The sequence below is a fragment of the Telopea speciosissima genome, chromosome 9 (assembly GCF_018873765.1).
Source record: "Telopea speciosissima isolate NSW1024214 ecotype Mountain lineage chromosome 9, Tspe_v1, whole genome shotgun sequence".
Taxonomy (NCBI): domain Eukaryota; kingdom Viridiplantae; phylum Streptophyta; class Magnoliopsida; order Proteales; family Proteaceae; genus Telopea; species Telopea speciosissima.
Genome location: NC_057924.1, coordinates 8,943,567 through 8,957,017, shown reverse-complemented (window position 1 = coordinate 8,957,017; position 13,451 = coordinate 8,943,567). Strand labels below are relative to the sequence as shown.

The 13,451-nt window shown below is 37.0% G+C and overlaps 1 protein-coding gene across 2 annotated transcripts; it reads left to right on the top strand.

Moving 5' to 3' along the window:
* The first annotated feature begins 679 nt into the window (after window positions 1-679).
* LOC122640849 (probable NAD(P)H dehydrogenase (quinone) FQR1-like 1) lies at window positions 680-12,990 on the top strand. Of its 2 annotated transcripts, XM_043834108.1 has the most exons (5): window positions 680-685; window positions 10,144-10,178; window positions 11,313-11,406; window positions 12,111-12,373; window positions 12,516-12,990. In XM_043834108.1, the coding sequence occupies exons 2-5, from the start codon at window positions 10,156-10,158 to the stop codon at window positions 12,745-12,747; spliced, it is 612 nt and encodes a 203-aa protein (XP_043690043.1). In that variant the 5' UTR covers window positions 680-685; window positions 10,144-10,155; the 3' UTR covers window positions 12,748-12,990. The 2 variants fall into 2 exon arrangements, with proteins under 2 accessions (XP_043690043.1, XP_043690042.1); XM_043834107.1 differs by lacking the exon at window positions 680-685 and having other exon boundaries at window positions 10,037-10,178.
* Window positions 12,991-13,451: the final 461 nt, after the last annotated feature.

The following is a 13,451-nucleotide window of genomic DNA, read 5'->3' as shown; positions in this document are numbered from 1 at the left end:
ATGGTATCAGAGCCATAACTTCTTATAAATCTATATTATTTTACAGTTTCAATCCACACAACTAGTATGCTGATACAAGATCTACTGCATGTTCTTCTCAAATGAATTAGTTTGGAGGGAGTGATAGTTACAACTCACCATTTTATTTAAATATATTGGAGATAACCCTAAGCCCGAACAAGGCTTGGGCTGAATTTTTCAACCCTGAGAGCCCTGGGTCAAGGTTGGATTGGGCCAAGGTTGAGGCCTCGGGCTAAGCCCAGCCCGACCCAGCCCTGTGTTAGGTTATACTTACAATTTATTGTTTACATTTTATAATTTTTATTTAATATCTAATTATCTATTAATTAACCTAAAAATAGCTAATTATCTATTGAACAAAAATATTGGGCTAAGTGTTTAACCGAAAGAAAAGTCTAATAATCAATTGGGTATGAAACAAACCAATACCCAATCACATATGTCTCATTTTCTTTTTCTTTTTTTTGGTAAAATATGTCTCATTTTCGTATTGCATAGGATGACATAAATGGCAAAAAAGTAGGGACAGTCAGGGCCAACCAGGCCCTAGCAAAAATCAGGAACAATCAGGGCTGCGTGAGTCAGGCAGGGTTCAGCCTGGACTAAGATATCTCAGCCCGACCTAAGGCCGGGTTGGGTTTGCGTTGAGCTAAGAAGACCCAAGGTTGGGCTAGGATTTTAAAAAACCCGGCCCAACCCAACCATGTTTCACCCCTAATTGGAGAGCCAAGGTATCAATCTCGTATCTCCCCCATTTAATATAGAAAATTATCGATCCTAGAAGCGTTTGATGCATATAGCCTTGTCAGTGAAAAATAAACTAATTTTTGTTAATGAGACATTACCCAAATCGGAAGCCACAGATCCTATCTTTTCTACGTGGGAAAGATACAATGATTTGTATTGTTTGGGATTCTGAATTCCCTTTCGCCAAAGATTAATCAATCTGTTACATATACAGATGATGCAATGCAAGTTTGGAAAGATTGGAAAATCAATTTTCACAAGCAAATGCTCCACACCTTTATGAAATTAAAAGGGTCATTTCTATATATGTATGTTAGAATTAATCATCTATTTTAGCATATTTCTCTAAGCTTAAGAGTCTTTGGGATGAACTTGTATCATATTCTAAAATTCTTTCATGTTCTTGTAATGTTGTCAATGCCTTACAACATGCACAACATGAAGAAATTTATTATTTTTTTTCAGTTTTTGATGGGTTTGAATGATTCATATTCAGCTGGAAGAAGATAGATTTTAGCAATGAAGTCTCTTTCCATTGTTGGTGAAACTTATTCTCTTATTTTATAAGAAGAAAAACCAAGTGTTGTCTGCATGTTTGTCAAAGGGTGTACCTAATGCACGAGGCTCCAACTATTACAGGGTCTGGGGAAGGTCATAATGATCACAGCCTTATCCTTGCTTTTATAGAGAGGTTGTTGAACCCGTGATTACTTGATTACAATGGAACAACCTTAACCGTTGCCCTCGACTGAATAATTTTACATTTTATTTAAATAAAGAAATAAAATAAAACAAAACAAAAAAGAAGACTTCTGTGCGTAATCAACAATGTGAGTGACATGGATTGACTTAGCTACCTAAAAATTAACCCAATTAGATGAGAGAAATCTCTTCCTATGGGTCTACAAAAATAGGATTCCTAGACTTAGTCAGATTGGAGTATAGGAACTCATTTAAACTTTAGAATAATGAAAATAAAAAAGAGATCAACCCAAACTGAAAAAGAAGTCTTCGCTCAAACCATGATTGGGTATCCTAAAGAAACCAAATGGCTGAAAACTTAACCTCTAATCAGATTTGGAATTTATATTATTTTTTATTCTAATCTATACAAGTAATATAATAATAGTGCTATCAAACTATCCCACAGATTGAACTCTGAGCTGGCCAGATTCATTGAATCTGGACAATAGTGATAATCCAATTGGTCAAACCAGATTTGAACCAAACCGACCCAACTTGAACCACACTAGCCAATAGCCATGGTCCTGCACTATTGCCCTCGGATTCAAAAGACTCTTCCTCGAGTTTTGTGGAGGAGGATCAGCACCCACAATCATCGGTTTGATGGGGATATGATCCAGCACATCTCATGATCGACTGTCATGATTTCTTGATTTTATTTGTAAATGATTTTTCTTCAATTAGAATCTAATTGTGGAGTTTCACATCTACAATCAGACCATGGATTAATTCTCCAGCTTCAATCTTGATTGGATCAATTACTTCATCTTGATGGTTAATTTCGCTTTCTACCTTTTTCTTCCACCTCTGATCCGTCCTCTTAAGGTTCTATCAACAAACTTTTGATAACCTGTCCTGACATCAAGAAGTGTTAATTGAAGATCATGAAGCCTCATACAGATTTCACCCTCCCCTTGATGTAATCTTAGGTTTGGATCTGATACTAAGTTGATGCAGATAAAAAAAAATAAAATATATATATATATATATATATATTATTAAAAAAGAAAATGAAAGAAGAGAACTAAAAAAGATAAGGAGTTGTTTTGGGGCTAGGAATAGTATCATGAATAGTTATGTAAACAGTAATTTTAGAAGAAACAAGAGAAAAGAGAGGGAAACCCCAAATCGTGGGGAACAGAGGAACAAGAGAGACCATGACCTCATTATCAATAACACTAAATCAATTCCATTGTTCAATTCATGGGGGCTAAATGGATTGGGCTCCTCTCCAGTGCACCCCTGAGCTGGAGATCACCCAACATTGCAGTAGGCATCAACATGTGGCCTAGGTGACATTTGGACGGCACACATCAATAAAGCATAGCTGGGGTGTGGTGCACATGCGATGGATTGAAATCCTACATATGCATTGTCTGAATGACACCTAGACCACATGTCGATGGCTGCTGCCACGCTAGACAATCTCCAACTCTGAGATACGCAGAAGAGAAGCCAAATCCAAGGCTAAATAGCCTTACACTTGTTTTTTTGCTAAGGTTTTTATTTTTTAGGGCTGAGGTACCCTTACACATGTTGAAATCCATCAATTTTAATCTGGTTTTAAAACACTAATCTTACTGGAGCAAAGAATAGATTTTTTTTTTTTTTTTTTGAGTTTGTATTGGTATATTGGATCTCTAGATTGGCCACTAGGGATCCCAATCCGGATCTAGCCAATCTAATTTAGAGTCTTGTATTTTCGCCTATATTCCAAGGAGGAAAAAGTTTGGAAGACTCTCTTACAAGGAAGGCCTAGACCTGACAAATTGCCTGGCCTATTTCCACTTCATGGCTTCTAGAAGATTGTAATTAAGAATCCATGTGTTGTATTCGTTCTTCTTATTAGAAAAGCTTTGTTTACTTTAAAAAAAAAAATTAATTAATGACATAAAATGAGTTTAAGAGGTACTTAGATTATTAGAGATCCACTACTTGATCAATTTTCAATGTTTTAATATAAGAAGGTATTTGCTTGGGGAATGGTGTTAGGTACTAAAAATTCTAAAACAAGTGAAATAAGGATTTATCTATGAGGTAACATTGTTGACATTGACCATCCATCAAGATAGCAATTTTGTCTTTAGCTAAGCTATATCCCAAACTCCACAATGTATATATATATATATATTTTTATTAATTTCTGAATACCTAGTGGCAGTAGGAATTCATTGAATCAAACATATAACTTAGCTCCCATGATTCCTGTTTCTCAACAACTGCGCTAAGGGGAAAAAATAAGGGAGGATATGATATCCCCCTCCCTTCTAACATTTCTCTACCTAAATTTAATTGGTAAACTTAACGAGTACTAAATAAAGGGATAAAGTCCTCTACATCGGGGGTGGTGCGCCCATACACACGGGGGTGGGTGAAATTATCTCCCCGCCCCCTTTGAATGCCCAAAATTCCACTCTTATCCTATCCCATGTGTTTGGGTGCAACTTGCATCTAGATGCGCTCCCAGACAGTTGAGAATGTACGTTCCAAATACAAAAATCATTTTTCATTATTTAGAAAGAGGAGGGTTAGGAGAGTAATGACTAGAGAATTATCTAGAACTAGAAGGATGGTTCAAGGTATCGGTATCACCAGTAACCAACATCGATATGATATTAATACCATAACAATGGTATTGGTATAAGAGAAAATACGATATATAGTCTTAATTAAGATCCAAGGTAATGAATTGATCTAGCTCGATACAACCAATCCATATGGCGAGATTATCAACATGGTATTGATACCAATACGGCAATACCTAAGACCGGTTTGGATTCTAAAACATGGATTTAGTGCACTGTATTGGATCAAGTATCAGTCATCCTATAAACTTATACACTATTAGATCAGCCTGTATTAGATAATTTTGCCCTTGATTTTTTTTTGCCAATTTTACCCTTGATCCTAAACCCCCCGACCGATACAGATTAGATTGGCCTATGCCGATAACGATATGAATCACCTGATACAACGATACCGATACCTCAAACCCATGCTCGGGAAGGCTCCTTAGCCTCCTTAGGTTTACAAAAGTAGTGACGAATGCAAAACGTCAAGGATAGAATATATAGTAAGTTTGGTGGTGAATAAATGATAATTAATGTTTGGATTATTTTGAACACTTCCACGCATGATCTGATTGAACTCTTTACGTGAACAAATGGTAAAGCCGTTAAGGTTACACAGTACACATGATGCCTCCTCCTCCTCGAGGCCCAATCAAGAGTCAACGATGCAGACGGGGATGTGATGGAGGAGTGATGTAGTATAATCCTCCTCTTAATTATAATTTATAAGGATAACAATGTTTAGAATTTGGGTTGATATTGTTGATTCAGATCATTTCATAGGAGTAATTGGTTTCTTAATTATTTCTTAGGGGAATTAAAGAAAATGATCATTATTTGTTACGTGACTTGAATGCTCATAATTGGAATAATTTTTAAGGGAAAGAGTTCTCTGTCTAGGAGCGTGCCCCTGTGCCACGGGATCAATAGAATGACACAAGAAAACATCATCGGGATATGATGATGTGTCTAGGTGCAGAGCTACACTCCCAAACTGGGTCCTCTTTCATCAGTCTTTCCACTTTAACGGACTATTTTCATTCACCCACTACATTTATGGTAGTTGGATGGGGGATTCTTGGGCAGTCTAAGGATATTTTTGACACTTCGTATAATAAGAATAGAGTAACTATGATCAAACTTAAATCAATAGTTATCTGTCTAGTCAGTTTTTCAATTTATGTTTATAAACACTTATTGGTTTGATTTCAATTTTTCATATATAAAAAATAAAATAATACGGACAGTATTAATTTTTATTTTTATTTTCGATTTTGATATATTTGGTTAATTTTCTTAGTGTTAAACGACTGATCTAATTGATATGGATATGGTACTGGATTCAGTCTTTCAAAACTCACAGATACCCATTCCAATACCGTGCACTAAATCCTTCTTCTTTAAACATACCACAATAGGCCAATAGCTGCCCCCTCTATGTAGTTCCAAAATTTTTGGGCTTATATGGCTATAACATTGATAAGCAAACGGCCTACATAATTATGTTAATTTCTCTGTCCTATGTGCTAATTAACTATAGAAAGCTTTACTAAAAAAATAAGGGGTGATATTCTCTGCCTTAGAGTGCACAGGATACAAGCTGTGCCTGGACACATGGGACGGGATGGGGCAATCATTTCGATCATTGGGGGGATAGGCTGATCATTTCACCCAGAGAATATTTTTTCATAAATTAATTATAGAAAGCATTTTGCAGTAATTAATTAGTCTAAGTAGGAAACTATGAGGTAATCAGGGAAATGAATAGCTTGGGCATCTGGAATATGAAATTACGATAAGCAAAGCCCACCTCATGCTGATGGAATTAGAAAAGTAAAGACATTTCAAAAGGCCCACGGAAATGCTTAGAGATTTGACTCATTGCCATCTTCTTGGATTAGGCGCTCGTTCACGTGGTAAACAAAAGCCCTCTTTGTTTTTTGTTTTTATTCTAAAAGGGAATATCTAATTGGAGTCTTCTGCAAAGACCCAGTTTGCATTTACAACTCAGAGTATAATAGGTCACACCAGCTTTGTTCGTCTCATGGTTGTGGCTGATGTATTGATGATGCCTATATGTCGTCATCATCCTTTGGATTTAAATTATATATATATTAGTATTATGCTAAACCCAATACCCCAATTATACTTAATGTTACAATTAATAATGGTGGTCCTTAAGAATTCCTAAAATTTCAATATTTAGTATTTTTCTAAAGCTTTATTAAATTTATTATTATTTAAGCAAGGTTGCTTATCTACTTTTTAGAAAATAATGTAACATTTGTCCATATCAAACAACACACTCTCTTCCACTACTTAGATGAATGGTCAATTAATCAAAATTGTGCACCCAAATAATTATGAATCTTATAAAAATTAAATTTGTTATCACCCTCTTTTTTTGGAGGGAGTCACAATCGTAGGGTTTTTTATAATCTCCTTAGGCATGTAGACAATTTATTATTGCATTCTCAATGGTTGGAGGAAAACTTTCTCCTTACAAAATAAGTAAACAAAAATAATCTATTTTAATAAATACATCAAAAAAATCTATATGTGACAATCTGCCCTAACCTCTCTGTTTTGATACACAGATTCCTAATCTTCCTTTCCTTTGCTTTTCCAACTGTTTAAATAATTGAGAATGACAATACCATCGATGACTTGAATGCTCTATTCTCAATCCAAGCCAATGATTCTCATTGTGTTTCTAGTTTCCATTTGGTTCTCTCCTCCCTTTCTACTCCTTTTTTAGTAGATATGACCAAGATGATTTTTAAAACCAATAGTCTAGCATAGGATCATCGAGCCAACCCATAGGGTAGGGGAGAAAGAAGGTAGGGAGGTAGATGCAACGGTGGGGAGGAGAAAGAGAGAGGGCGGGAGGGGGTATGCAAAGGCGGGGTGGGATGGGAGATGTGGCCCAATTGCCACATCAGCATAAGGTGGATGTTGGTGGTTACCCATTTTAGGTAACTCCCTTGATGGTAGGGAGTTATCAAGGGATATGAAAGGGGGTTCTGGCTTCAATTTACGTTTACAGAAAATACCATCATTGTCTGTAACTTTGGGAGAGATTGGAGAAGCCAAACATCAACCTTCTTACTATTGGTCATTGATGGATATTTGGGGAATGTTATCGGAGAGCACTGGAGTTGGATTGTAGAGTCTGGAGACACGGTGTTGGAACAGAAGTAGGTGATCCTCATTAGATTTCAATTCTTCTACTATTGGATGCAATGTTTTCGACATGTGGTATCAGAGAATCTACATTGAGACCAAGTGAAGATGTTTCATTATTTTGATATTGTATGTGGATGACATATTTTTTGCTACTAATGATCTAAGGTTATTGTATAAGATGAAACAATTCCTGACATGTAACTTCAATATGAAGGATGCGGGTGTAGCCTATTGTATTTTAGGTATAAAATTCACCGAAGCTAGTTTGACAATATCTTAGGATTAACCCAAAAGGCTATATCAAAATGATACTGGAACATTTCATCAAGTGTAGCACCTATTATTAATGTGGCAGACTTAGTCTGGACAGTGTCTGATGACATTCTTAGAGGAGTTAAGAAATGAATAGTATCCAAAATGAGTCTTCAATAGGCAGTCTGATGTATGAACAGGGTCAGACATTGGCTTCGCAGTGGGAGTTTTAGGGAGATTCCACTAGAATCTCGATATGCCATATTAAAAGACAACAAAGACAGTACTGAGATACCTTCAGAGCACCAAGGACCACATGTTGACACATCAGTTGATGTTTTGGACTTGACTGACTAATTGGACTTAGACTACGTTGAATGTGTAGATACATGAAAATCTACTTTAGGATACATCTGTATGCTCATTGGAAGAGCAGTATCCTGAAAAAGTGTGAAGTGACCAATGATTGCATCATCTACTATGAAAGTAAAGGTAGTGGCATGTTATGAGACAGTCTCTGTCATGTATTGTGGCTATGGTATTTTGTCACAAACCTCCAAGTTTTTCTGTCTATAAAAACTTCAATATGAATCATCTGTAAGAACACCACAACAATAGGATCCTTTAATAATATGCGCTCTACGAAATGGTATAGACACAAGTACTCTGTTGTAAAGGAAGCTGTTTGGAATCATTGTGTGATGATAAAACACATTGGTATTGAGAAAATGATAGTCCGACCCTCACACTAAAGTAACCCTGGGACATGTGGGTCGTACAGGCTTATGTGAATCAATTTTTTTACCTAGTGTTTTGTCAAGAATACTACAGTATTATGTTGATGATTTCTGAACTTTAAGTTTTTTTGTTATCTATTATGTTTGTACAATTTAAGTTTTGAATGACAGATGCATATTAAGGATAAAATGACATCAAAGATTGTACCTCGAGTTGATCATAGTGTTGATTCAAAATTTACTATTAGGGTTGATTTTCTAAAGTTTGGAACTAGCTATATTAAGTTTCATTGTGGGAAAGACAACTCATTATAATACATGGAAGAGAGTGGCTAACATATTGGACATGAACCACCATATTACATGAATTGGAGTTTTCGTCTTTTTTTTTTGTAAGAATTGGAGTTTTCATCTAGAATGTATAGGAAACTAACGTTTCATGTATGGTCATACATCAAATGCAACACAATACATTTACTTGGCATTTGGTAATATGGGCCAAGTGGGAGAATGTTGGCTGATGTGGCCCAATCATCACATTAGCATAAGGTGGTTGTTGGTGGTTACCCATTATGCTAGGTAACTCCCTTGATGATAGGGAATTACCAAGGGGGTATGAAAGAGGGTTTTGGCTTTAACTCACATTTACAGAAACCACCATCAGTGTTTGTAACTTTGGGCGATACTGGAGAAGCCAAACATCAACCCTCTTATTGTTGGCCATAGATGAATATTTGGGGAATGTCATCGAAGAACATTGGAGTTGGACTGTAGCGTCTGAAAACACGACATTGGTACAGAGATAGGTGATCTTCCTTAGGTTTCAATTCCCTGCTATTGGATGCATTGTATCCAACAAGAAACATTCAAAGAGAGAGAGAGAGAGATACAGTGGTGCTAGTGGGTTACAATGGAGAGAATTAGGAGTTGGGATGGGTTGCATGGCTGAGATGCGTAGAGGGGGATCCGATGATCAATAAGATGCTAGCGTATAAAATTCCATACATACAACTAGTGTTTAGATCCCACTCCAATTAATATTTCTAATAAAATAGTATTCTAATAAATATTAAGGAGTAATGTTTCTTGTGGGGAGAGCATATTGTTCATACCTAGACATAGAGGAGGTGAAATGATTGTCCCGCCCCCATGAAAGGAGAAAATGATTGTCCGCCTGATACTTCCGCATGCGCTCCCATTGGCCCCCATGTGTGCAAGGCCACGCTTCCCCAAAGGAATAACTTCCCCAAATATTAAATACAACTACAGTAACTTCTAGAATTTTTAGTTAGTTGGCTTATATACTAAAATGGAGGGGATCACTGATAGGCTATTTAGCTCCTGCACCAACACGAGGGCCAATGAGCACGTGTGCAAAGGCATCTAATAGGGGTAAGATTTTTCATTTCACCGAGGGGGTGGGGAAGTCATTTCAACCTTCTTGTGTGTCTTAGGAGCCACAGAGCCTTACAAACCTTCTTTTTCTTTTCTTTTTTATGGTAGAAAAATGAAAGAGAAGACGGAGAAAATAACCAAATTAAGTTTTAATTGGTAGACATTTTACTTTGTTTGAATATTGATGATGGAGGCCATGACCACCCGTCAATAATAATAAAAGTGAGATTAATGAGTTCCCCCCCCCGCAGTAAAGCTCTCCAATTCCCAAAAAAGAAAAAAACAGGTGAGATTAATGCTGTAATTAGCGATTAATTAGGATTATTTGCAAGGATTAAAAGTCAATACATTAATCCAAAAGTCAGCTAAGAGGGAACTATAAATAAGGGTTACCTGTTTGGTTCCTGCAGTTATCGATTCAGTTCGCAAAAGCCTTTGTTAGGAAGAACAGAGCAACCAGAGACAAAGACATTCTTCTTTTTGATTCAGAGATTCGCGTTTCAATGGCGGCCAAAATTTACATCGTGTATGTACCTACCATATATACACACACACTCTTTCTCTTGCTCTCTCTCTCTCTCGCTTAGTTTATCTATGATCTTGCTTCATCGATTTCGTCTCGGCATTAGTTTTTACAAACACTTTTTCCTTCGTTTCGACTTGTTAGATCTGCTGTTTTCTGACGATGTTTTGGTCCTTTGTATGAAAAATCTTGAAGAAAGAGTAAAGGGTTTTTGTTTCTTTTCATTCTTTCCACTCTAGTTCTTTTGGAAATTGTAATCTTTCTTTTCATTTTTTCGTTCTTTGAAAATTTGGCTTGCTTGAATGCCTCAGGCATTGATGGGTGGGGAATCGGAGATTAACCGCGCAGAATTTTTGGGAGTATTATGGAAATCGCAGGCTGATAGAGCCTTAATTCCAGCTTCACCTGATGTTCTGAACTTCCTTTTTATATTTTCTTGCCCCTTCTATAGATTGATCGAACAGTTAGTTCTTCTCTTTCAGATTTTTATCTGTAGCTCTAATTGTTCTGTTTGCTTGATATTTTTAATTTATCCAGAAAATACTTCCTTCTAGGCTGTAGCTTCATATTAAATCTTAATACTTTTCCTCCTCACGATAAGCCATCTCTAAAAATTTATGTTGCTGATCATGAGCTCAATTTTTCTGTTGTCATAATTTGTTGCCCTACAATCAAGAAAGATATGAAGTTCGAAAAAGTATAGTATTTGAAGACTGATAGAAAGATGTGCTAAAAGGTCATTCTCCCATCTGAGAAGTAGAATCCTGTTTGATGCTTTTGGACCTATTGGTCCTTGTCTAAGTGGTTGATCTCTTGAGGGTTACATGAATCTAGCATATGAACCCAAGGGTTAATACAAGCTTTTATGTCCTCTCCTCTTCCCTTCCTATGAACTTCATAAATTAAACAAAGTGCCAATTCCCCAATGTGAAACTAGAAGTTACTAGAACAATGGAAGTAAGAGAGCAGTTCATGCCGATTTTTGGTTGATTGGCTTCTCTTTTTACCCTTGGAGGAGGAAACTAGACTCTGTTTTTTCATTTTCTTATTGCTACCATTCTACTGTTCTCTAATTCATTCAAATGCCATTTATTTAGCTCAGGATAATGGTAATCAAACATCTTATTACTGGTTCAGGTACTATTCCATGTATGGACATGTGGAGAAGCTAGCTGAAGAGATTAAGAAAGGTGCTTCATCTGTGGAAGGTGTTGAAGCCAAACTATGGCAGGTAGGTGCTTGTCTCATTGCCATTTCTTTCTTTCTCCACTGGAAAAAAATGATAATAAACATGGGACTGTTGACCATTTCTTTCTTGTGTTTTATTACATAGTTGAAACATGAAAGCAAATTAATTTGGTGAAAGTAATGGGAAAGCTAGGGATTCAGGATTCTCTTTCATTTGATGCTTTGGCAACGTTGTGGGGATGATGTAAAAGCTGAGTTTTTAATTCTTCTAACTGTAGCTTCCCCATCAAAAAAATTGGATGAGTTCTCTATAAATGATAGTCATTTTACGAGGAAGATGCTGCTTTATTCCTGGGTTTTGGTGAATGATGGCTACAAGATTAGTTATGAATGTCCTGTTTAGTTTCAAGTTGTTGTCTTGCAGGAGGCCATCTAGGATAATGTCTCATGCATATGGCTAGGACTACCAACTCTGTTTTTTGACTCAATGTTGTGTAGAATGTGCTTAAAAAAAGCTAACACAATTCTGGCATGAATTCAATAATAGGCAACAGATGTACATAGGAATAGCAAACTTCCTTTAAGTCTGCTTATGAATCTTTTTACTCATTATAGAAGAAATCAAATCACCTGTAGGAGCTCATTAATCTAGAATTCCAACTCTTTCCTTGAGCGAGAGCCTTATGCTATACTGTGGCTCTCTATAGCAGAACCAACCTGATTGCCTTTGTTGGATACATGGAACAGGTCCCTGAGACACTGTCAGAGGATATCCTTGGGAAGATGAGTGCTCCACCAAAGACTGATGTTCCCATCATTGAAGCCAGTGACCTTGCTGAGGCTGATGGAATCCTTTTTGGCTTCCCCACTAGGTTTGGGATGATGTCTGCCCAATTCAAAGCATTCATGGATTCGACTGGAGGTTTATGGAGGACACAGCAGCTGGCAGGCAAGCCCGCTGGGATTTTCTACAGCACAGGATCTCAAGGTGGTGGACAAGAGACAACTCCGTATGTTCCTAATCCCAATTGCCGAACAATCAATTGAACTGTGTCAAAAGATTTTTTTTTTTAAATCTACTTTTTTCATGATTATTAGAAAGAGAGAGAGAGAGAGAATAACCTAATTCAATAATTTTTGGGTATTTCACAGGTTGACGGCCATAACTCAGCTGGTTCATCATGGGATGATCTTTGTGCCCATTGGTTACACATTCGGTGCTGGAATGTTTGAGATGGAGAAGGTGAAAGGTGGTTCCCCCTATGGTGCAGGGACTTTTGCCGGGGATGGATCTAGACAGCCAACTGAACTCGAACTGGAGCAAGCTTTCCACCAGGGAAAGTACTTTGCCGGCATTGCAAAGAAGTTCAAGGGATCTGCTTGATTTCCATACCCTGCAAACCCACTGTGGGAGATTCGATATGAGCAAAATTTTTTTCCTTAGAATTTCAGGTCTCTATTTCCTTGTGGTCAAACAAATAAGATGGAGTTCATCCAATATGTTTTGAATTCCTGGGCTTTGTATGTGTTTTCTTCGGGTGCAAATCCAGTTAGTAAATGTTATGCAGCGTGCTTATTATTTGTGTATCCTCATTATTCTTTAAGACAAGGTATCATGATTGGCAAATTCAGGACTCTTTATAGCATGCTTCGGTGACAATGAGATTGGAATAAACTCGGCTAACTCCTTTATAATGAAATGGGGCTAGAGAGAGATACACATTGGGTGCTAGTGTACAGTTCACCGGGGCTGTGTCCAGCCTTTGCCCTTGATAAATATACAGACAAAGTTATGAGTTCATCTTTAAGGTAATCAGTTAGCTTTGCTGCACTTTTCCTGTATTAACTCATTTGTTTAATGCATAATCGGTTTCATATCCTAGAAACCAGCGGGAAGGATCCGGTTGCTAATTTTGGTCATGTTTCTAGGAGATTGAAGCAAAGAATAACAAGGAAAAAAAAACTGGAAAAAGAAGTCCCCTTCATCCAAGAAGGGCTCTGAGGTCATGAGCCTGACATATAGCTCCTCTCTCACCTCTTCTGATGAGATCCTAGAAACTTTACCTCTTGAAGTTAGTGTGGATCAGG

Bases quoted from the DNA above. Each gene is read 5' to 3' on its own strand.
- LOC122640849 (XM_043834108.1), top strand. From the start codon at position 10,156: ATGGCGGCCAAAATTTACATCGT. The intron at 10,179-11,312 runs GTATGTACCTAC...TTACTGGTTCAG, and splicing joins GCGGCCAAAATTTACATCGT to GTACTATTCCATGTATGGAC. The intron at 11,407-12,110 runs GTAGGTGCTTGT...TACATGGAACAG, and splicing joins TTGAAGCCAAACTATGGCAG to GTCCCTGAGACACTGTCAGA.